The sequence below is a fragment of the Polypterus senegalus genome, chromosome 6 (assembly GCF_016835505.1).
Source record: "Polypterus senegalus isolate Bchr_013 chromosome 6, ASM1683550v1, whole genome shotgun sequence".
NCBI classification, from domain to species: Eukaryota; Metazoa; Chordata; class Cladistia; order Polypteriformes; family Polypteridae; genus Polypterus; species Polypterus senegalus.
This window is the reverse complement of record NC_053159.1, coordinates 113163557-113189340: the sequence shown is the minus strand read 5'-3', so window position 1 is coordinate 113189340 and position 25784 is coordinate 113163557. Positions and strand designations below refer to the sequence as shown.

Genomic DNA, 25784 nt, shown 5'->3' with positions numbered 1-25784 from the left:
CACTGCTTCTTTAAGTATATTTAAGGTCTTTGGACCTGTAAAAAACTGACATTAAACAGTGTAATAGCTCATTTTTTTCACTGGTTTCACAAGGAAATCTTTTCTGGGCTGAATAACATCTAATAGTGTTTTCTTTGTTGTTATTTAAGCCACTGCCTGATTAGTACGATATCATCCTTCAGTCACTGGACACACCGTAATGATGCATACCAGTTACCAAGGACCTCAAGATCATTTTAAAATGCACGAGCTATCCATCTGTCTTTGCAAAGCCACATGTGCTTATTTCAGAAATGCAGGAACCTGGAGGTTTCCAAGGAAAATTAAGGCACAAGACCAGAACCAACCCAGGAAGATGTGCCAGTCTATCACGGTTCACACCTGTGCGGTAATCATACATTTTACATCACGGCAAAATGATTTTAATAAAGACGGCACAGTTGTGCACTGGTGAGCCCTGATGTTCACAAGACCAGGTTCTTGCAGTTTGTTTTTTGTTTCCTTGCACATTTCAACAGCCTGTGTGCATAACTGAATGGACTGCCATCCTATCAGAAAATGTCAGGGCACCTTCCAAATGTCTGCAAGTCTGAAATAGAAAAGCAAACTGGAAGACAGATGAATTACTTTGATGCTGGAAGTATAAGAGTCAGGAGTTTCTGTTTAAAGCCCAATTGTTATTACTCTGTGACAATGACACTCAGAATTGGGATGGTCAGCTCGGTCATCTCTCCCATATGAACTTTATTGTAGTAAGCAGTCAGTTTTAATGGGTCAGGTTATGCAACGAACTCTGTATTGTCACAGGTAAACCCATCATTATTTTGTCTTATTATGTAATGGACGGCCATGTTTAATGTAGTCTAAAAGGTCCAAATGGTAAGCATATGATATTTAGTTAAGGTGATAATGCAAAATCATATGTGATCAAGAGCCACCAAATAAGTAGAAAATAAAAGCAACTGCACAATGGTTATGCAACTAGCTCAGCCGTGAACTGCACACGACAATCGACAGCAGAGTCCTACACCTCAGAGGTGACCTTGACAATCTGCATAACAGTCCGAGTGCCACAGAGATATCTTCTGAAGGCAGGAGCAAAAGTGGCACCCACATGGCCACAAAATATCGCCAAGTACTTCTAAACAGCGGGGCGGAGTTTTATTTGTCTTACTGCTGCTTTTTCCTTTTAAATTAAGATGTTATGACATTACTGTATCTAGTTTTCTTAGTTAATCAGCATTTTTGTAGAATAAATTATAAGATATGGGCCAAATACAAGGTTTTTCAAAACTGTATGCATATTTTAATAAAGAACACCTCTTTAGATAATTACGTTTCAAGAATTTAACTGAAATGACTTGGTCACAATGCAGTTTTTTCTGCACAGAACGTGTTGGTGTGAATAAGTCACTCCACACACTAAGGTGTCCAGTAATGTAATGGGGTTGGGGCTCCACTCAGATGCATGATATCCAGTCTAATATCCAGTTTAACTTTATATTTAGTATGTGCACCTATCTGTCGCTTACTTCTGTTTATTGTGGGTACTTTTTTTGAACCCTTTATATCTTTAGGTGACTTCAAGATAAAAAATAACATCTTTTGACTGCAATAACAAAATCCTGTGCTTGTATTTTAGTGCCCTTCAGTGCTATTATGTTAAAAAGATCAATTTCCAGCTATGGTTTAATCCAGTGGTCTGAAACTCCAGTCCTGGAGGACCCCAGTGGCTGCAGGTTTTCATTCTAACCCTTTTCTTAATTGGTGACCAGTTTTTGCTGCTAATTAACTTCTTTTCCTTTCATTTTAATTAACTTGTTTTTTTAAGATTTGTTCCCCTGAATTTCTTCATTTCTGTCCTTAAATGGCACCCAAACAGAAATGAAATGTGAGGTGAGTCAACTAACAGAATCCCAACTAAGTCAGGGCCTCAGACTCCAACCAGTTGCTTAATTAGGCGCCGATTCTTGTTTTTAATTAAACCCGTTCCTTAATTCCATGGCTTGTTGCTGCTCTTGTTTTGTCGTGCTTTCCAAAACGGTTGATTTTCTCTTTTCTGTTAAAATGTTTTCAGGACCTGAGCAGATCAACTTTTCTGAGACCTTCATCTTTCTTTATTTTCAGATATTGTACAATGGACACAATTTGCCGGTCCTGTTTTGGCTCATTTTGTATCTCATTATTGTTTTTTGCTGCTAATTAAGGAAAAAGAAACAATTTAGGGGTCTGAGTCTTCAAGAACATGTCAATTAAAATTATTTCCAAAGATGTTAACTAGCAGCAAACACAGGTCACTGATTAAGAAAAGGGTTAGAATGAAATCCTGCAGCCACTGCGGCCCTCCAGGACTGGAGTTTGAGACCACTGGTTTAATCATTAACTCACGTAAAAGAACTGCCACATTTTTACCCATAGGCATTTAAGACAAGAGGGACAGTACAATAAAAATCACCTCTTTTTTGTTTTTTTAACAAAATACTGCAATAAATTAATCCTATTCCTATATGAACAAGTCATAAAGGCCAACAAGACGGCTTCAGTGTTAAGTTTTAACGAAACAGTACATATGTGAATACCTGGTGGTGGTATTTTAAATGAATAAATAATAAAATGCAGTACATGAGAAAGATTGCTACTCTACATGAGTAAATTTCAAAAGATTGGCATAAAAACTCTGTTTCAGAGACTATGAAGAAACACAAAGGGTGGGTTAAACAAGATACACATGCATATACAGTAAATACATAAATAAATACAGAACTAGAAAAGGGAAACGTTACATTTAATTTACAGTGTAGACCATGCAGCTAGACTCGTTTATTCCTGTGTTTGCTTTATAAAACGTACTGTTACTAGTGCTGGAGAATGAGGACTAGAGCCTAATGAGTAAAAATAATGCTTACAGCATTACATTTTAATCCAAGAAAATTTGTCCACGTGTGCAATTCAATTCATAAATACTGAAAAGGATATGTCAAGGTGCACTATGATTGTATCACCCGTCTAAGGCAAAAAATCGGCTTTTTATTTCAGATTTATTCTGAAAATATTACAAAGTTTGTATAGTTTTTCTTGTGGCCTGCTTCTTCTTAAATAAAAATACATGATCTTTTCCAGATGATGGCTTTTTTACCAATAACATTTCTTCAGGTTCTGTATGTATGTATAAGATCCTCCATGATACATATGAGAAATAAGTGCAGCAAGTATCAAAACAAATCATCTTGAATGATGTAAGTACTTTGCTAGTCCTTCTTACTGGAACCAAACTTTTTGAAAAGTTTTTTCCCTTTAGAAAAAAAGCCCTTTTTCTTTTTTCCTTGAAGAGAGTTTTCATCTTTACTTGGGCTGTCTGGCGTCAGAGCCTGTGGATACGTATTACCAGTCGTGAAGCCTGAACATCCCAGATCCTCAGACAGTGTCACTAGTGCATTACTTTGTTTATTGGAAGCCAGCATGTCTTCGGAAACAACCAACACCGAGTCATTCTTCTCCTTTGAAGCATCAGGGCTTACCTGCATATTACAAAAAATGGTTTCACTGCCACATTCACAAGCACATCATCTACAAATCAATTACAAATAAAACAACCAGACGCATGAATTAAGGATATAATCTGTGGTATTGGGGCAGTGTACTGAAATAATCTAGGGAAGCATTTACTTTAACAAGGAGATCATGGTGTCTGGGGAGAATATCCAATCAATATTAAACTTCTTAACAGCTGAATCATGTCAAAGTTATGATATATTGAGAGAGGTTGTTTCAAATAGCAGGTACAAGATGATCATAGGAAGAAAAGCAAATGTGTGTAAAAGTGTAAAACATAACCGCAAAGTACATTCTATTACAGTGACCACAAAGAAGTGGCAAAATATCATTTATGTGACTTTTTAGTTGAAGGGGTTTAATAAAAATTTACAAAATGACCTAAAAGGAAAAAACATAAAAAAGGAAAAGTTGCAAAGCTGCTGCTGTTACAAAATATAGTAATTATAGAAATCCAGTCCGTCTGAGGAGAACTAGCTGAAAGAAATGAGAAGCAGAGCTGGCAAACACAACAAAAAAGAGAAAAAAAATGATCATAGATTGAGACCCACCAGAATTTGAGAGAAGTGGGAATGTGCTACCTTTGAAACTACTTGTATCTAATGCACTACAACCTCTAAGCGGTAACAGAAATAATAAAGTGAGATCTGCAAGGGTTGTATGTCAAGCTAGGTTGCATATCTCAGATTCATTGACTCAATTTTCTGTTTTAAAGCCATTCCATGTTACAAACACTAGTAGTTTGCAGTACAGGATTAATAATATCCTTACAAAAACACAGCAGAAAAGACCAGCAAATATGGGGAGGGGGTTTGTTGGAGGACGTAAAGCATCTCTGAATATCGGTGGACACTCAAAAGACAGTAGCAACCAAAAGCCATTAGATAAAAATATACATTATGCCATTGTGTTAGACAGTTGGAAACATATTTGGGGTTAGAAAGGGAAGGCCATCTACCCAACTAATCACTGTCAAACTTGCTTAATCCAGTTCAGGGTCATGAGGTGCTGGAGGACATCCCAGCAATATCTGGAACAAAGTAGGAACCACCCTGTATTGGGTGTTAGTCCATCACACAGATTATATATCTATTTGCAGTCATATAGGGCTAAAGTACGCAAACTAACTTTTACATGTTTGGGATGTGGGTGGACCAATAAAAGCTCAGATATCTAAAAATAAACATGTTAGTTTTAAACAATTCATGTTACAAATAAAACAATGGTTATGATGATTTTCCCCTAGTACACACACAAATACATGTTTTACCTAAAATTGAATGTTATATCACCACAAGAAATGTTAATTATATTACATTTTTTTATTTTTTACCCCTTTTTGTTACATGACATGTAAGACACAAATCAGGGGACACTTACTTGACTAGACCAGGAAAGGCTTTAAAAACTAAACTTGAGAAGACCGAGATAATACATGCTAATGCAAATACACCACTTAAGGGGGAACAGGAAGTGTAATGGGAAATTTCCCTTATAATTTGACCACACTTACACTTTACGCCTGGAACGCATGCTCCGCCTGTGTTTCTGTTATAATGGGGACAAACAGGAGTAAAATGACATAATGAAATAAAGCAAAGACAATAAAAGAACACACACTTTAAAAAGTTTTTAATTGGATTTCAAGACTATTAAAGCAAGCTGTTATTTCCCAGTTTCTGTGTTTTAGGGTCGATGCTGAATTTACAAAACTTAAGTCTGGTAAATTTTTATTCGATTGTAACAAGTATATGTACTGTATATGTTACATATTGTGGAAAATACTTAGTAGATAAAAAAAATAGTCAGCAAGGCTCTCTACAGCAGCAGCACTAAAGGGATTAACAGAATAGCTTAATTTAATCAGCAATGTTAATTTACATTTATTAGCTAGGAAGCATTTCACTTTCACCAATCAGCATACAGATAAATGGTATACTCTAGTAACATCCCTCTGCCATTAAGTTTATGTAAAGTCCCAAAATAGTTAATTATTAAGAGTCATCATTCACAGAAATAAGACGTCTTATATGTAAACTGTTATCAAAGAACATAATAATAAAGTTAATCATATATATATATATATACATACATACATATACACAAACACACACACACTGTATATATAGAACTTTATTTGCACCCATGAAGAAATTTGGCTTTTTATAGAAGCTTACTAAATAGATTATAATCTATTTATCTATAATATATCTATAATAATAAAAGGCAAAGCCCTCACTGACTGACTGACTGACTGATCACTAATTCTCCAAGTTCCCGTGTAGGTAGAAGGCTGAAATTTGGCAGCCTCATTCCTTACAGCTTCCTTACAAAAGTTGGGCAGGTTTCATTTCGAAATTCTATGCATAATGGTCATAACTGGAAGCTATTTTTCTCCATTTACAGTAATGGAGTTGCACTCGAAAGCCATGGGGGCGGAGTTTCGTGTGACATCATCACGCCTCCCATGTAATCACGTGAACTGACTGTCAACGCAGTACGTAGAAAACCAGGAAGAGCTCCAAAAAGCGCTGAAGAAAACATACATTATACAATTGAGAAGGCAGCGAAACAATAAGAAGCGAGCGAATAACATATACAACAATATTCATGAGTGCTGCTACTTCGGAAACAAAGCACGGTGTAAACCTAAAGTTTAAATTAAGTTCATAGACAGGCTATTGCTGGCGCTTGTCATGCCCACGGGTAATGCGGGATACAAGTTTAATGAGAGGACGCAGGATATAAACGAGAGTTTTGATCACTTTGTAACTAAGTTAAAATTGTACGTGAAGGGCTGTGCTTATGCAAATTCGAGACTGTGTTTGTGGGGATTGACAGTTAAGGCGGGTGGGGGAGTCACGTCATCATCTCCCTTCCCATTCACCTCATTTTGCTCTGAGCTGAGCTCCGCAGCTAACACACACAGTGTTACGGAAGCGACTTTGTGACGCTGCCACCAAATACTCACAGAAAAATCCACAAGTTAATACACACGCTGTCTCTACAGTTTCTCCACACTGAATCCTCCAGGCACTACTTACAAAAGGTTACATTGACAATCGTGTTACGTTATTTTTAAAATGTTTCCTTTTCTTAGCACAAGCACAGCTGAGAAGCTTCGATGCATGTGCTCCATAACGCGTTAAAAAAATCACATATTTAATCACACTTTGCATTCCAAGCAAAGGGGAACTTTTCTCAATGCATGATTACACCGATAACATTGATCAGCGCTTCCCGATTCATTTTAACCTCGCACCCCCCTTGGTTTGAGAAGAAGTATGAAAAAATATGAGGTTAACACAGAAAAACCGATCACCAATTGAAGGTTTATGAATAATTCTTTTTAATAATAAATAAATAATAAATAATAAATTTTTGATTCGCCATTAATAATTGTTTTGGTAAAGCCATACTCAGTGTAATCCTCCTTCCATTTTATAATTTTTCCGCCACTAGCCATGATTAAATGAACGGTAAAAAAGTAAGAGCGAAGCGAGGGTGACTTATTCAGGCAGACAGGCGACAGCTCAATAGCTCGAATTTGGATATAAGTAGGTTCTATTTAGTCGCCAGAAATATCTTTGTTAGGAATGGAAGTTGAATTTAGTCTTTAAGTTTCTATGGTAAAGAAAAAGTTAGGCAACGATGACTACATTTAACTATATAAAGTCAAAACTTGATTATATAAAGTCAATGTCGGTATATATAAATTCAAAACTTGAATATATAAAGTCAGCGTCGGTATATATAAAATCAAAACTTGAATATATAATGTAAGCGCTAGAATATATAAAGTCAAAACTTAAATATATAAAGTCAGCGTTGGAATATATAAAGTCAGCGCTGGAATATATAAAGTCAAATCTTGAATATATAAAGTCAGCGTCGGAATATATAAAGTAAACGCTGCAATATATAAAGTCAGCGTCAGAATATATAAAGTAAGCGCTGGAATATCGATCCATTTCCCAAGCAGTTGAATCCGACCACAGGGTCACGGGGGTCTGCTGGAGCCAATCCCAGCCAACACTGGGAGCAAAGCATGAACCAATCCTGGGCAGGGCACATGCATCATTTTCAAAACATTAACCGAACAGTGTTTTTTTAATTTATTTTTCTGAATACGTTTTTGTTAACTTAGTTCAGCTCAGAGTCGTTTCAATCAATAGATTTTGACTTTGACTTTATATAATCAGGAATGAGTTTATATACTCCGATGTTGACTTTATATAATCAGGAATTACTTTATAAATTCCGACACTGACTTTATATATTCAGGTTTTGACTTTATTCAGAAACAAGTTTGACTTTATATATACTGACGCTGACTTTCTATATTCAAGTTTTGACTTTATATATATTTCAGCGCTGACTTTATATATTCTGACTCTGACTTTATTTATTCAAGTTTTCACTTTATAAATTCCAGCGATGACTTTATATATTCAAGTTTTCACTTTATATATTCAGAAAAAAGTTTTGACTTTATGTATACCGACACTGACTTTATATATTCAAGTTTTGACTTTATATATTCTGACGCCGACTTTATATATTTACAAAATCAATTTATTTGCCTGTTTGGCACCCCATAGTATATGTGTGTGTATATATGTACACATGTATGTATATATATATATATATATATATATATATATATATATATATATATATATGTATGTATGTATATATATATATATATATATATATATATATATATATATATATATATATATATATATACACTGCTCAAAAGAATTAAAGGAACACTTTTAATCAGAGTACAGCATAAAGTCAATGAAACTTATGGGATATTAATCTGGTCAGTTAAGTAGCAGAGGGGTTGTTAATCAGTTTCAGCTGCTGTGGTGTTAATGAAATTAACAACAGATGCACTAGAGGGGCAACAATGAGATGACCCCCAAAACAGGAATGGTTTAACAGGTGGAGGCCACTGACATTTTTCCCTCCTCATCTTTTCTGACTGTTTCTTCACTAGTTTTGCATTTGGCTACAGTCAGTGTCACTACTGGTAGCATGAGGCGATACCTGGACCCTACAGAGGTTGCACAGGTAGTCCAACTTCTCCAGGATGGCACATCAATACGTGTCATTGCCAGAAGGTTTGCTGTGTCTCCTGCACAGTCTCAAGGGCATGGAGGAGATTCTAGGAGACAAGCAGTTACTCTAGGAGAGCTGGAGAGGGCCATAGAAGGTCCATAACCCATCAGCAGGACCAGTATCTGCTCCTTTGGGCAAGGAGAAACAGGATGAGCACTGCCAGAGCCCTACAAAATGACCTCCAGCAGGCCACTGGTGTGAATGTCTCTGACCAAACAACCAGAAAGACTTAATGAGGGTGACCCAAGGGCCCCATGTCCTCTAATGGGCCCTGAGCTCACTGCCCAGCAGCATGCAGCTCGATTGGCATTCGCCATAGATGCAGCTCGATTGGCATTCGCCATAGAATACCAGAATTGGCAGATGCACCACTGGTGCCCTGTGCTTTTTACAGATGAGAGCAGGTTCACCCTGAGCACGTGACAGAAGTGAAAGGGTCTGGAGAAGCCATGGAGAACATTATGCTGCCTGTAACATCATTCAGCATGAGCAGTTTGGTGGTGGGTTAATGATTGTCTGGGGAGGCATATCCATGGAGGGTCACACAGACCGCTCCAGGCTTGACAAAGGCACCTTGGCTGCCATTAGGTATCAGGATGAAATCCTTGGACCCATTGTCAGACCCTATGCTGGTACAGTGGCTCCTGGTGCACGACAATTCCTGGCCTCATGTGGTGAGAGTATGCAGGCAGTTCCTGGAGGATGAAGGAATTGATACCATTGACTGGCCACCACACTTTCCTGACCTAAATCCAATAGAACACCTCTGCGACATTATGTTTTGGTCCATCCAATGCCACCAGGTTGCACCTCAGACTGTCCAGGAGCTCAGTGATGCCCTGGTCCAGATCTGGGAGGAGATCCCCACAACACCATCTGTCATCTCATTAGAAGCATGCACCGATGTTGTCAGGCATGTATACAAGAACACAGGGGCCATACAAAGTGCTGCGTACAATTTTGAGTTGCTGCAATTAAATTTTGGCAAAATGGACTAGCCTGCCACATAATTTTTTCACTCCGATTTTTGGGGCGTCTTTGAATTCAGGGCTCTGTAGGTTGATCATTTTCATTTCCATCAAATGATGTGGCATCCTTTCGTTCCTAACACATTACCCAGTCTATATCAGTAGGATTCCAGGAGGATTTCTTTTTCCCATTGAGATCTGATGTGTTTTCAAAGTGTTCCTTTAATTTTTTTGAGCAGTTATATATATATATATATATATATATATATATATATATATATATATATATATATATATATATATACACACACACACACACTAATAAAAGGCAAAGCCCTCACTGACTGACTGACTGACTGACTGACTCACTCACTCACTCACTCATCACTAATTCTCCAACTTCCCGTGTAGGCAGAAGGCTGAAATTTTGCAGGCTCATTCCTTACAGCTTACTTACAAAAGTTAAGCACGTTTTATTTCGAAATTCTACGCGTAACGGTCGTAACAACATCCACCATGTTGAACTTTCTTATTTATGGCCCTATCTTCACGAAATTTGGTAGGCTGCTTTCCTGCGTTAACTGAAACCGATGTACTTACTTATTTCAATGGTATGACGCCACCTTCGGCCGCCATATTGAACTTTCCAACGTCACTAATTTTCAGCTTCCGGTGTAGGTAGAAGGCTGACCCCATCTTCACGAAATTTCGCAGGCTCATTCCTTACAGCTTACTTACAAAAGTTAAGCAGTTTTCATTTAGAAATTCTACGCATAGCGGTCATAACAGTCAACAACGTCCGCCATGTTGAACATTCTTATTCATGGCCCCATCTTCACGAAATTTGGTAGGCAGCTTCCCTGCGCTAACCGAAACCAATGTACGTACTTATTTCGGTGGTATGACGCCACTGTCAGCTGCCATATTGAACTTTCCAACGTCACTAATTCTCCAACTTCCCCTGTAGGTAGAAGGCTGAAATTCGGAAGGCTCATTCCTTACGGCTTACTTACAAAAGTTAAGCAGGTTTAATTTCGAAATTCTACGCATAACGGTCATAACGGTCAACAACGTCCGCCATGTTGAACTTTCTTATTTATGGCCCCATCTTCACGAAATTTGGTAGGCGGCTTCCCTGCGCTAACCGAAACCAATGTACGTACTTATTTTGGTGGTATGATGCCACTGTCAGCCGCCATATTGAACTTTCCAACGTCACTAATTCTCCAAATTCCCGTGTAGGTAGAAGGCTGAAATTTGGTACTTATTTTGGTGGTATAATGCCACTGTTGGCCGCCATATTGAACTTTTCAACAGTCTTTGTTACTTATGGGCCCATCTTCAAGAAATTTGGTACGCGGGTTCCCAATGCTAACTGAATCCTACTTACGTACATATATATGTCCATAGCCTGCAGCTCAGTCACCGTGTGAGGCGGCGTTGGGTCCCCCATCCCAATGCCTCCCACGTTGTTGGCTGCCTGCCTATATAAGGCCGTCCGTCGCTCCAGTCTCTTCATTCTTTTCCTTGCTTCGCCACGGGATTCACGTGTCTCTGCTGATAACTACAGCCTTTTTATTTAATCCACGGCTTCTCCGCTGTTTTATTGTTCATTTATTACGATTATAGTTATTGTGTAGGTATTTTAGACTTACTTTACATTGTTCAGGTACCCATTTCCTTTATCATTCCAACCGTACCCGCATTAACATGTCTATCGAAGTGATCACCATCGATCAAAGAACTGTCACTTACTGAGTGGTTTCCATGCCCGGAGATGGCACCTATCTTTTCCATTCTCTGTGTTACATATTGCACGGCCATATCAGGCTCACTCTTGATATCTGGAGAAACATTGTGTCTTAAGTATTGAATGACTGGGACAGGTTCAAGGTGTGGACTGATGACGGTACAGAAGATAATTATACTACACAGGAGCACTATAAGAGTGAAATGCTTAAGCCCTTCACGTATGGTTCTGCATGTGAGTTGATGGCTGCCGCTGAATTGTTCGGTTGTCACTTTCAAGTGTACCGAAATGGCCAAATATTTTACACCTTTGGACAACTGGCAATCCTCTTAAACATCTTAGATTCACAGGTGACGATTTCAGTAGTGGACACTTCAATGTTTATGAATGCTTAAACTTTCAAAAGCTGGATGTGAAGTTATCGATGAAACTGGTTGTATACTTACAACGCTTGACAGATGCCGAATGTCGCTTCAACACAAGTCCTACAAATACTGTCGTAATTGAAACAAACCATGAAACTCAAACCGATTATGACAGCAGCAATCCAAGCTGTGAGATTTGAAACAAGATTACTGTTCACATGGCCAACAGTACATTACATGCTCAAGAGTAAGCTCAGCGCACAGCTTGATCATATTACAACCGGAGGGCCGAACTCACAATGTGGTATACAAAGAGATCCTTAACAAATAATTATTGGTATATTTTCCCTCAGTTTAAAAAGTTTTAATTTTCTTCTTAATAAAACTTTTAAGGCAGTACTTGCCACTCGGCGCAGGTATTTTGATATATATATATATATATATATAGATAGATATAATGTGTGTATGTGTATATATATATATATATATATATATATATATATATATATATATATATATAGATATACAGATAGATAGATAGATATAGATATATATAATGTGTGTGTGTGTATGTATGTACAGTATGTATGTGTGTGTATATATATATATATATATATATATATAGAGTGAGAGATATAGATATAGATAGACATATAGATATTAGGGGGTATTTTGCTAGTATATATACATATAGAGTATATATATGCCAGCAACACTCATGACAATGACAAAGCAATTACATTGTCAATCATGTTACGTTATTATTAAAATGTTCCCTTTTCTTTTTACTTCTCCGCCAAGCGCGGGTATTTTGCTATATCTATATATATATATATATAGATATAGATATATGTAGATATATATATATATATATATATATATATAGAGATATGAGAACAACACTCATATCAATGACAAAACAATGACATTAACAATCATATTGTTAATTTTTAAAATGTTTCCTTTTCTTTTTCATAACTTCTTTAACACACTACTTCTCCGCTGCGAAGCGTGGGTATTCTGCTAGTATATATACAGTATATATACAGTATATATATATATATATATATATATATATATATATATATATATATATATATATATACACACACACACACTGTGGCCTGAACACAGACTTGAATGGCTAAAAAGGAAAAATGTTAAAAAGAAAAAGACTTGGCAGTCCCAGTGAGGCATTATACAGGCATAATACTGTTAGTATAAAGGAGCCCCAGTAGTATTTCTTGACACACTTCTGCTGAATGGTTCGTTAGCCGAAAGTCCTCAGTGTTGTGTTGTGTCAGAGAGAGGGTGTGCAGCATTGTTCATAACGGGACTCAGTTTTGTTTTAATTCTCTCCTTCACTATTACCTCCGGGGGTCCAGAGTGTGTCCTATGACTGATCTTGCTCTTTTAATTAATCTGTTGATTCAGAGGGCCTCTCCTGAAGTGATATTAACAGCCCAGCACACCACAGTGTGGAAAAATCACACAGGCCATCACAGAGTTGAAGAAGATGTGAAGGATGTCACTTTCCACATTAAAGGAGTGCAGTCACCTTACAAAAAAGAGCCTGCTCTGCCCTTTCTTACATCCTTTGTCTGTGTTATGAGACCAATCCAGTGTGATTAACATGGACCCCCAATTACCTGTAGGAGCAGACAACTTCTGCATCCACTCCCTGAATAGTGACCGGACATTAGAAGCTTTTCGGTGTGAAGTAAGTCAATAACCAGTTCTTTGGTTTTGCTGATGTTAAAACGCAGACAATTCTTTTTGCACCAAGAAACAAAGTTCTCCACCTGACTTCTATGCTCTGTCTAACCCCAACCCCCTTATTAATATCCCCATAAATGCAGTTTCATCAGAAAATTTCTGCAAGTGACCTGACCTGTTGTTATATTTACAGTCTGAGGTGTACAGAATCAAGAGAAAAGGATACAGGGCTCTTCCCTGAAGTGCTTCAGTGTTGCTCACATGTGTTAAGAAACAGTCCTTCAACCTCACAAACCGCTGTGATGTTACATATGATCTCATTTTCTAATTTAAATCTGCTTGTACAAATGATGCCAGGATGTCCTAGTTAAAACAGCATGTAGCATCAAGTAATTTTGTTCTTTTCCCTTACATACATGTGGATAATTTTTTGGGAGTTTATTTCAACTTGGTTTTCACCATTGTCATGATTTCATTTTAATTTGTTCTGCCGTTCTTATTATTTAATGCATTATCTACCAATCAGCACCATAGTGGGGCTAATGCTGAAGTAGTTGAAGCATGCTGTTTGTCCAAATGTTTGCTCTGCTCATTGTTCATTGTCATTAATAGGATACAAGCAAACTACACCAAAAAGGAAAAAAAATGCAAACGAATACAAAACCAGCAAAAAAAAAAAAGTCTAATAAATGAAAAAATCTCATTGTCACACTTTTTTGAATGCAGAATAGGAGATGAGAAAAATACAGCAGCAAAATAAGTATGAGGGGCCAAACAGGCCATAAATCTTATATTTCTGTGTGTAATCTATTGGTTTACGTGTGAACACTATTGGTTTATGAATATTTACTATCGGTTTGTGTGCATACAATACTGGTTTCATTCATATGTACTATTGTATATTGATTTGTGTCCGTATATTATCGGTTTTTGCGTGAATTATATCCGTTTGTATGTGCATACCACTGGTTTGCATATGAACGATATTGATTTGCGAGTGTATATCACTGGATCCAGTACGTTTGTTATTGGTTTGTGAGTGGACTGCATTGGTTTTCGGTTGAATGTTATCGGTTTGCGTATAAACTATATTGGCTTGCGTTCTGTGACGGTCTAACAATGGCACTATATTGGTTTCATGCACGTCTTATACTGGTTTCATGTGGGTAACCTGTATTGGTTATGCGTGCGCACCCTATCGCAACTCTGTGTATGAACTATATTGGTTCTGCCTGTGAACTGTATTGGTTGTTCACGTGATGTTCAGAGGAAATGGGCGAGGCAAGAAACAGGAACTCAAGGGCCGGTAGAGTCATGGAGTGTAAAGATGAGTGGCTAGGAGATGCATCTGCGTTTAAATAGCACTATACTGTATATTTTTTCCGCACCATAGGTTTGTGAAAGGACTTGGTAGTAATTATTACTATTTAACAGAATCTACCCTTGAGTCTGTAATGAACACTAGGCTGGAGTTAGGTATGTATTCGGCCGTCTTCTTATTGGGTCCCATCTACAAGCTTGCTTGCAACCCGTAGCTATACTTGTTCACACAGTATTTGCAAAACTGTTATTTATTCTAAAGGCAAAATATTCAACATTTACGATTGACGTCTTTATGCAACATAACTTTTAGTTACTACTAGTTAGATTTATTATGCCCGGTGACCCCGCACCGCGCCACACAGACAGGTGAAGTGACTTGCTCAGGGTCACACAGTGTCAGTCTCAGAACTTGAATCCACGAACAAAGGGTTGAAAGTGCAAAGCCCTAACCCCAATGCTTGCACATCTATAACGTGTATATTAATTGACTAAACGTGTCAATTCTTTGAAAAGCTAAACATTTAGGACCTGCATGGGTCAATTGTATCATATTGGGCCACCTTACCTTTCACAGTTTTGTGAAAAGGCAAATGCGTTTTTTTAAGATGCAGCGGAGTTTTGCTCTGCCCAGTGCGAGTATCAGGGTGAAAATGACAAAGTATTCCCACTTCAATATCAGATAAATGGGATTTACTGTGATATTTAATGGGCACTGTAAAGTGTTAAATGATGTTGGGCCACCTTAATTTTCATAGTTTTGTGACATTGACATATATAAATTTGTCCAGGACAGATTCATTTGTTAAATTAGATTTTAACAATTTTGACCCGTGCAGGACCAAAATATGGAATATTTATTTTTTCAAATAATGGGTCAATCTGTAATGATGCCAATTAATGTACACACTGTAGAATATTTTGCTTTGCTGTTATAATAGAATAAGAAGCTGCTTTACAAAAGCTGTGTGAATAAGTAGCTGACTGCAAGCTTATACTGGGAGTAGCTGGGAGTGAATAAAATGCCAGCCGAATGCATACCTAACTTCAGCCCAGTGATCATTTCAGAATTAAGGGAAAATACTAGTAAAAAACATAACCACCAAGCCCTTTCACAAACATACAGTGACATGCAAAAGTATTTAAAAGTCATCCTGATTTTCTGCATGCCAAAAGATTTGTCCACATATTTATCCATTTGGTATTTTTTAATGTGAACTCTTGTGCTGTAACAAAACGTTATCAAACGCCAAATAACTTAACTAAAGAAAAACTCGAAAGTGATTGCCTAAGTATTCAAGCCCAACACATTCATACTTTGTCAAGAACCTTTTTGCTGCAGTAACAGCCTTCATTCTTTTGGGGTATGTAAATATGCCCCAGTTGTGCACATTGCTCAGGCGTGATTCTTCCCTATTCTTCTTAATATGATTTTTAGGTACCCTCTATGTTGGTGGGATGGGTTAAGATCAGGCCTTTGACCTGGCCATTATGAAACATTCACCTGTCTGTTTTTGAGCCATCCCAGTGTCACTTTGGTCTAATGCTTAGGGTCATTGTCATCTTGAAAGATGAATCTTCTGCCAAGCTTTAAATTCATAGCAGACTGGAATGAGTTCTGCAATATTGTGTGGTATTTTGGCCCATCTATTGTCCCTTCAACTCTGACAAGATTCTCAGACCCAGCACATAAAAACATCTCCATAGCAAGATGCTGCCACCACCATATTCCACTGTAGGTCTAGTGTTTCTTGTGGTATGGGCAGTGTTTGTTTTATGCCACACATGCTGTACCTCATTGAAATCTGAGAAAAAAGTTATATTTTGGTTTCATTTGACTATAAACCCTTCTCCCCACATTTACTGGAAAAATGCCATATGTGCTTTTATGTGGACCATCTTAAGAAAGGCTTCTTTCTTGCTACCCTCCAGTAGAGGCCTGTTTAAAGGAGAGCTCTTGAAATTGTGAACCCCTGCACCTTCACTCCAGTTTCTGCCAAAAAGCATTGCAAACATCTGCGAGCGACGGTTGGATTTCTAGTTTCCTCTCTCTCCAGTTGATGGCTCCTCTGTCTTCATTTTTTTCAGTGACTGTCCACCAAAGACTACAGCCCCTATGAAGGAGTCTTTTTATATCCAGAGAGAAAGTAGCACCTCATTATGTTTAATATGACTGTCAAATGTCTGCCACCTTTGTAATTAATTTGTCATTGGTGTAAACCTGGAGCTTCCAAAGCACAAAGGTTTAAGCATTTTTGTAAACACTAACTTTGGAGATTTTCTTCTTCAATTAAATGTCTACATAAAATAGTTTATTTTGACTTTGGAAATGTTTTGTTACAGCATAAGAAAAAATACTGAATGAATAAATATATGTACAAATATTTTGTCTTGCATAAAATTATGACAACTTTTAAGGGAATTGAATACTTTTGCACGTCACAGTATGTTTGTGAAAGGGTTTGGTGGTAATTATTTTTAAGTTAGGTGCGCATTCAGCTGCCTTTTTATATCTAGCTACATCCAGTATAAGCTTGCAGTCAGCTACTTATTCACAAACCAGCTTCTTCTTCTTCTGTATTAACAGCAAGGCAAAATATTCTACAGTGTGTACATTAATCCGCAAACTGATCCATTATTTGAAAAAATAAATTTTCCAGATTTTCAACCAAAACTTGAACGGGTTAAAAATATTAAACTCAACTTTAACAATGGAATCTGTCCTGGATAAGTTTATATTATGCCAATTAATATACATGTTGTAGATGTGCAAGTATTATGACATAGTGTTTAAGACTGCACTTTTAAACTGAGTTCGTGGGTTCAAGTCCTGATAATGACACTATGTGACCATAAACAAGTCACTTCACCTGTCTGTGCGGCGCGGGGGGGCACTGGCGAATTTAACCAGTAGTATATGTAAATGTAGAATATTTTGCCTTCAGAATGAATAACTGGTTTCAAAAGTTGTGTGAAAAAGTACTGTGGCTGGGCGCGAGCAAACATGATCCTGGAAGCAAATAAGAAGACGGCTGAATACGTACCTAACTTCAGCCTTGTGTTCATTACAGACTCAAGGGTAGATTCTGTTAAATAGTAATAATTACCACCAAGTCCTTTCGCAAACGTATTCTGCGGAAAAATATATATAGTGCCGTTTAAACGCAGATGCGTCTCCTAGCCAATTGTCTTTACACTCCATGACTCTACTGAAGATCACATGAACAACCAATACAGTTCACATGCAGAACCGATATAGTTCATACACAGAGTTGCGATAGGGTGTGCACGCATAACCAATATGTTTCATACGCGAAACCGACATAGTGCACACATAAAACCAATAGAGTTCAAGCGCAAAATCAACAGGTTACCCACATGAAACCAGTATAAGACGTGCATGAAACCAATATAGTGCATACGCAAATCCATTGTTAGGCCGTCACAGAACACAAGCCAATACAGTTCATACGCAAACCGATAACATGCAAGCGTAAACCAATGCAGTTCACTCACAAACCAATAACAAATTGTACTGGAACCAGTGATATGCACTCGCAAATCAATATCGTTCATATGCAAACCAGTGGTATGCACATACAAACGGATATAATTCACGCAAAAACCGATAATATACGGACACAAATCAATATACAATAGTACATATGAATGAAACCAGTATTGTATGCACACAAACCGATAGTAAATATTCATAAACCAATAGTGTTCATACGTAAACCAATAGATTACACACAGAAATATATGATTTATGGCCTGTTTGGCCCCTCATAAATAAGTAAGATGAGAGCTAATACGACTCACTGATTGTGAAACTGGTTGGATTAAAATCTTGTAGCCACATGTGGTCCCCAGGACTGAGGTTGAGGACCACTCACCTACATGGTTTCAGAAAATATTGGAAGTGGAAGATTATTTTAGAATGGTGTAGCAAAGCAACACAGAGATATTTGCAAATAAAAAATCTTAAGTTACAGTTGAAAAATGAACTTCAACTTCATCCCAATCAGATCATTTTAATGAGGTATGCAGCAGCACAGCAGCCTAAATTCAAAGCACAGAGCTGTTTAGTGGTAGCAGTGCAGCCTCAGTTCGCCATTAGAGACAGGAGAAGCAGTGTTGCAGTCCATACTTACTACTTAGGACAGGCAAAAGGTGGCACTGCAGCACGAATTCACAGAATAAAACATAGGTGACACAAGGTGGCAAGATACTCTAATCTTATTTTCTCATTTTCTTCCAAGGAAACAGTTTCACTGTACACGGCTCTAATGCATAGTGTAAAGTCTCGCTCTCCCTGTTCTAAATGTGCCTTTTCTAAATCTTCACTCATGACCCCTGCTTCTATTTTAAATGTTGTTAATCACATTAAATTGCAGCTTAAGCTCCTCAGTGCCTCCCTTTCACTATCAGTTCCTTCACTTTGTCCTCTTCAGCTTATGCCAATGACGCGGTTTTTCCCTTTTCTGTTAAGCACTGCCTTTTTCAGTTATGACTACGTTAATGCAGTTTTCAAACTATTTGACTGAATATTTTTTTGCACTTTCCCACTTTACCATTTAGTTCTTTTTTTTATAAATATATACATTGTAGGTGACGAAAATGATTAGATTATAGTAGATAATTTGTAAAGCATACAGTAATTAAGCACCATACTAACTTGTGATTCACGAAGACCTTCCTGGGGCTTTCCTTCCTCTGAAATCACTTCAGATACTTCCTCATTCTCTGGAATAGCCTGTAGGAAGTTTGATGGCACCAAGCCTTGCAGTCCATTAAGACTTCCCTATGTATAAGAATGACAAAAATCTGTTTATAGACATTGAGCTGAACTTTTTGCATGTTTAGGTGGAGCAACTATTTCAAGGCATGTTAATCTCTGCCATTAATTACCAGATCTGCATGACTAACACTACATTTGAGGAACAGGTAGTGCTAGTGAAACTTCACTCAAAATAAGTCATCCTTCTTCATTACCTGACAATCGTAAATCATTGACATGCTGTTCTCAGTTTAGGACGGAATATGGACACTTGCCTACTGTGACATGAGAGCAATGAGAGTAAACATTTGGGTAGCTCAGACTACATTAAGCACCTATTGGCCGATTAGCACCAACAAGCTGAACTACATTATACTCAACGAAAGAGTACAGTCAGGTTTTCCGCTGTTCTATGAGTTGCACTAAACAGCAAGCTATTTTTGGCATGGAAAGATATGTGTAACTGACCAAAATGCAACAGGAAAGAGAACTACATGTACATTTATATAAAGCTAATGAATCAAAGGGTGCACTTAGTTATTTACTGTTGAATGAATATCAAGAAAGCTGCATCTGTTGTGTTGTTTGATACTAGTGGTTAGGTTTTCTTCTTTCTAAGGCTTGATGTGGACTAGATCATTGCTGGTTATGACCCTGATTTATTAAATCATAGAACTGTAATTTTTTCATAATTTTTATAAAGTTGCTTACAGTATGCAATGTTATTTTTTAACATATTATAATGTATGTATTTTTCCCTTTTCAAGTCTTCACGTATACAGAAAATGCATGCAGTCCAAAGCACAGCATGGAGACTCTAAATAACTTAAATCTAAAGCACTTAAATGATAGTTCAGTTGCTGCCTGAGTGTTTCTTCTGTGTGGAGTTGGCATGGTCTCCTCAAGTTTGTGTTGGTTTCCTCTGAGGTCAGTGATATCTTCCCAGAGTAAAATGACATGTTGTTTCCTTGGATGAAATTGGCTCAGTCTTTATGTGTCAATCTGCTTTGAGATCCACAGCTAGCATCCTGTTGTGAAACTAATGGGTTTATGGTCTATTTAATGGAACACTTCAGCTAGAGGAAGAAAATGTTTGAAAGCTACCTTTTTTTTTGTAAATGTGTTGAGACATTTATTAAAAGTCTGAATTTAAGTTGCAAAAGTGACATCCTATTAAATGAACTAATTGAAATCATAAAGAAACTGTACTTACATAAAAGAACCCATCATCATCCATCTCTCCAAAGACTTCAATTATATCACCAGAACTGAAAGTCAACTCAGCCTGAATAGAATAATACACATTGTAAGGTTTGAAGAGTTATTTGAAAATGAGAGGCTGATTGGTAGAAAAAGGAGAAAACCGCACCTCAACATCAATATTTGGAGAGCTTTCCCGAGGGTCATAATCAAAGATGGCAACCATTCTCCTGGGTGTTGCTACTGGAACCTCAGAATGAGATTCAAATGATTCTGTACAGAAAGAACATTTTTAGAACAGTTTCAAGAGGAAAAATGTAACTTTTCCTGAGAGACCATTTTTATCAGTACATCATTATAAGCAAAGAACAGTGTAGTAGATTAAATGTGTGATTTGATAACTGATATGACATGACTTATAGAAATAAGATTGCTAAGCGACATAGTTACAAAATGTACATAGTTAGGTTCTCTTTAAAAACTATATGGGCCTTGGAAACAAAATGTACGTCATAAATGTGTGTTGTATTTCAAATTTCCGTTTCCAAGGGTAGCTAGCAATGTGGCCAGTATTTCTTTTCCACTGTGGCACATACCTCAAAGTCCGTTTCACAGCCATAACTGTCATAAGTTTTAAAATTTTTTATTTTAATTTTATGCTTCCCTTTAATTAATATGATAACACAACAGACTATGTGTATATTTAGACTGGATGGCATGTGATCAGTCATATTAGGAATTGTGATCTAGTGGCCAAGATGCTGGACCATTAAAGCTATCATTTGCACATCCTTCATTTACTTTATTTAGGGGCCCAAGTCATGTAAAGTGCAATGAGCTTTTCCAGCCTTACATCTATTTTTAATGTGAATTTGAGGGTCAGGGGGAGGAAGTGCCTACCCTTGATAAAAAAAAATTCAGACTGAACCCTGGATATTATACCAGTACAGTGATCCAGGATTATGACAATAATTGTATTACTGTGATATGCTGATTTTTGCAGAATTGTCAGTTAAATAAAACAATGTGTCTATATCCAAGGACTCTTTTATAAGCAATTTCCTAGTAAAATGAATTGATTTTTTTTTTTACCTGTTTTGCCATGTTTATCTTTAGGCACCTTGTATTCCACAATTCTTAATAAATATTATGTGTACTACTAGTAAGGACTGTTGTGGTACTACTTACAGCACATTATTTAGTACTTACACTGTTCAAATTTCTTGTGCCTTTCTTTTATTTGTTGAGACTTTTGGTCCAGTTGAGTATAGGACATTTGTATATAAGATTACACTCTTTAACTCCTTTTTTAATGCATAATTAGCTCTAACTTGTATATGACCATATTAAGAGTGTAATGGGTGCAGATATACTGTATATACTGGTAACTTTCAGGGAGTACTGACATGACTTTAAGCTTAAGTAAACTCTACCTTCTTGTCTCTCATCTGTACTCTCACCTAGCCACAGTAAAATCTTGGTGCCTCAACTGTGTTGTCTTTAGGTCATGGCCATATCCTTTTTCCATTTTGTAAAATCTGTTTGAAAAACTGTGTTCCCCATGGTTGAAGTAGTCTCAGAGAGCGAGGGTGCAGTACAAACCATTACAATATCTTCATCCCCTGGTACATAAGTTGGTAAAGACCATTTTTGAAAGACCTCCCCCAAAGCAGCCCCAGAGGAAAAAGTCACAGTGTGAATGGTTACAATTTGTGGCAATTTTTTAATATTGCCATAAATTAAAGCTAATTTCATAATTTTCTAATTGTATTATTGGGTAAATTTTATATTACATATTTATGCAATGCATCTAGCTTATAGTCGGATGGTGCATTGTTCAAAGTTGTCTCCTGTCTTGTGTCCGATGCTCCCGAGACTGGCATCAGTTCCTATGCCATTTAAATAATACAAGTTTGACAACTTACAATTCTGAGTGTAAATGAAATAAATGCCCCTATTTTTCTAAGATTTTGACAGTATGGGCTTGGAAGTCACAGTGCTACTTCTAATTAATTTGGTTTTATAATACAGAAGACTTACATAACTGCAAGGTGGAAGCCTAATAATTGCCAGTTGGTTAAAATAAACTAATATGCAGAATAAACAGAAGATCATATTTATCACAAAAAAGAACATTTACTATTTTTCAACAATAAGCAGACAATTGTAGGCATTGGTGCAGTCAATATTATTTTACAGAATCAACAGAATATTCTCAGTGTTTACTGCATTTATCCCACTGACCTTAACAATATATGTGTTTTTAATGTGTGCCAATAATTTAATCTGGTTTTGATACTAAATGGGACACTGAAGTAATTAATAAAACTATAACACAATATGCACAAGTTATAAAAATGCAGTGAAAGCAGTTAATGACAATCCAAAGGATTAGGCTCAAGCAGCAGTACTAGTGAGGTCTGCTCATTCCATTTATTAATACAGGGACCTCAAAGCAGCATACAAGTGCCTTCAGAAAGTATTCAGACCCCTTTACTTTTATTTTACTGTTTGTTATGTTGCAGCCTTGTGGTAAAACCATTTAAGTTAATTTTCCCTCATAAAATAACAGTCAACACCTTAGAATGAAAAAGTGAAAACAGAATTTTAGGATTTTTTTTTTACATTTATTAATGAGGAAAAAAATAACTTAAATGATTTAGCACATGGCTGCAACATAACAAAACATGTAAAGAGTCAAGGGTTCTGAAAACTTTCTGAAGGCACTATATTTTCCAAGATTTTAAAAATTAAACATGTTTTCAGTTCTGGCCAGAAGATTCACTAAATATTACTCTATGAATTATACATTCCTTCCTAGCTGCCCTAGCAAAAACTTAGGTATGTCCTTATAAAGGATCTATACTATTCACTTGAAGTGTCTTGGAACAGAAATAAAGATGCAGTGTTGTTGCAAGGATTACCAGGGAAAGCAAGATGCAAATAAAAGTTCATTTTTTTTTTTTTACTCTTCTTCAAATATTTAAGTACATCGGAGCATCTTTTGTTTTACTAGCTGACTTGTTAAATGGAAATCACATAAGTTTCTTTGAGACACAGCCCTGTACATGCATTCTACAGTCTCAGCTAACCCACACAGGTAAATCCATGACACAGATCATGCACTCACAAATCTGGAAAGGAAATCAGGGAATAGTGTGCAAGTGGAGAACATGCAGAAGTTGAAAAAGAGGAATATGAGTCTTGCTGGGGTCTCTGGAAAATATTAACAGGGTTGCCAGTTATTTATAATTTGAATGAAACATTCTAGATGTGTTAATAAATAGTATTTGTTGCTTGCACACAAACAAAAATGAGTATTTAAAAGCTTATTTTGGAAACAGAACACTAAAATTAAGCAATTGAATGGGAAAATATGTCTGTACAAATCCAGTGGTAAAAACACTTTATTTTTTACTTTTAACCTTTTAAAGGCTAAATAGAGAGACTTTACATTGTCATTTTTATTATGGATTTGGCAACCTTGAAATGAAGATAGAGACAGCAAGTGCTTCACATTATGGACTGATTTTACAGATAATTTGCAACATGCAAAATCATGCATGAAGGACAAGTGCATTTGTCCAGATAATTTTTTCCCTAATAGCAATTCTGCAAAACATATGACGTATCAGGTTCATCATATGAAAATGCTCAAACCTCTAGAAGGATTGACACTTTCCTTCAAGGCACCAGTAGAATCAACTGAAAGAATGGAAAAGGGTCATCATTAGCACTCTAGGAGTGCAGCTCAAGCCAGCAGAGGTCAGAATCAAGCAACAAAGAAGCAGAGTGATGCAACAAATCAAACACCAAAAAATAAATACTGTACATAAATAAAATGAAGGAATCAACATAAAAGCTTTGTTACAATATGCCAAGGATAAATAACAGACCTAGTTCAGAATTTATAGTATGTCATATATTCAAAAATGTTACTAAAATACCAACTTCTGAGAAAGATAAAATCTTAATGCTGGCATTACAAAGCTCCAGGCTTTCGGTGAGTAATGGAACTTAGAATATTTATTTTTTTAGCTTGTATATTTTCAAACCAGTGTATTTACCACTACTTTCAAAATGTGTGTCCCTTTACTTCAAAGAATGAAATTCTGAAAAGGGTTTAAGGGCAATAAAGTACTGGAACACTGACATTAAAGGGGAACTTTACAAATATGAGCAGTAAGGGCTGCTTGTGCCAAAAAGTCATCCATGTGGCAAGCCAAATTACAATGATTATTTCAAAATGCATTTTAAGATACCTCACAAAACATCTATTTTATGATATTCTAAATGCATTTTGAGAAATCTTGAAATAAGGCCCCAGGCATTCTGAGATATTCTACAGCAATTTTATGGTCTAAAATAAAATCCTTTAAAATTTTTCTGTGTCTTTAGTGGGGCTTCCTGTCATTTTAAGGTATCTTGAAGATGCATTTAAGATATCTCAAAATGGTCGGTGTTTTTTTCTGAATATTTCAAAATATAATCAAATCACCTGAAAATACATTTCGGATATCTTCAAATTAACTTACCGTTAAAAGATACATAAATTAAAGTTTTAGATATGTCTAATTTATTTCCTGACATCTTTACATGGGTTTCTCCTACATTTGAAGTATCTTAAAATGTATTTCAAGATAAGTCAACTTTCATTTCAAGAGTACCTGAAATATAGTTTAGGGTTAGGGTTAAAAATTAATCTAAGGTATCTGAATATTATTTTGAGGCATGAAAAATATAATTAAACTTCACTGTCAGATATCAGAAATGCATTCTCAGACATCTCAAATATGACTCAAAGAGACTAACTTGCTTTTTAAGATGTATTGGTCAGTTGTTTGGAATTCTAACAGGAAACATTCCAGATTGGCTTGGCAAAATGTAAGATTTATATTCAACAAATATACTTTAAAATAATGATTGCATACAAGTTTTAAACTGTAACATTTGCACTAAAAAATGTAGAAAAGTATGATAAAGCTGTAAATGCAGATAATCAACAG

At 36.5% G+C, this 25784-nt stretch overlaps 1 protein-coding gene across 5 annotated transcripts in view; it reads right to left on the bottom strand.

Annotated features, from left to right (window-relative positions):
• Positions 1 to 2193: 2193 nt before the first annotated feature.
• Positions 2194 to 25784, bottom strand: part of LOC120531412 (RIMS-binding protein 2-like) — a 374849-nt gene continuing 351258 nt past the window's right edge. For 4 of the 5 annotated variants that reach the window (XM_039756810.1, XM_039756806.1, XM_039756807.1 and 1 more), the window contains 5 exons: positions 24439 to 24483; positions 20948 to 21051; positions 20792 to 20863; positions 19477 to 19602; positions 2194 to 3518 (listed from right to left, as the gene is read on the bottom strand). In XM_039756810.1, coding sequence (XP_039612744.1) covers positions 3249 to 3518; positions 19477 to 19602; positions 20792 to 20863; positions 20948 to 21051; positions 24439 to 24483 — 617 coding nt within the window. In that variant the 3' untranslated portion in view covers positions 2194 to 3248. The remainder of the gene's footprint in view (positions 3519 to 19476; positions 19603 to 20791; positions 20864 to 20947; positions 21052 to 24438; positions 24484 to 25784) is intronic. The other variant, XM_039756811.1, reaches the window with a different exon arrangement.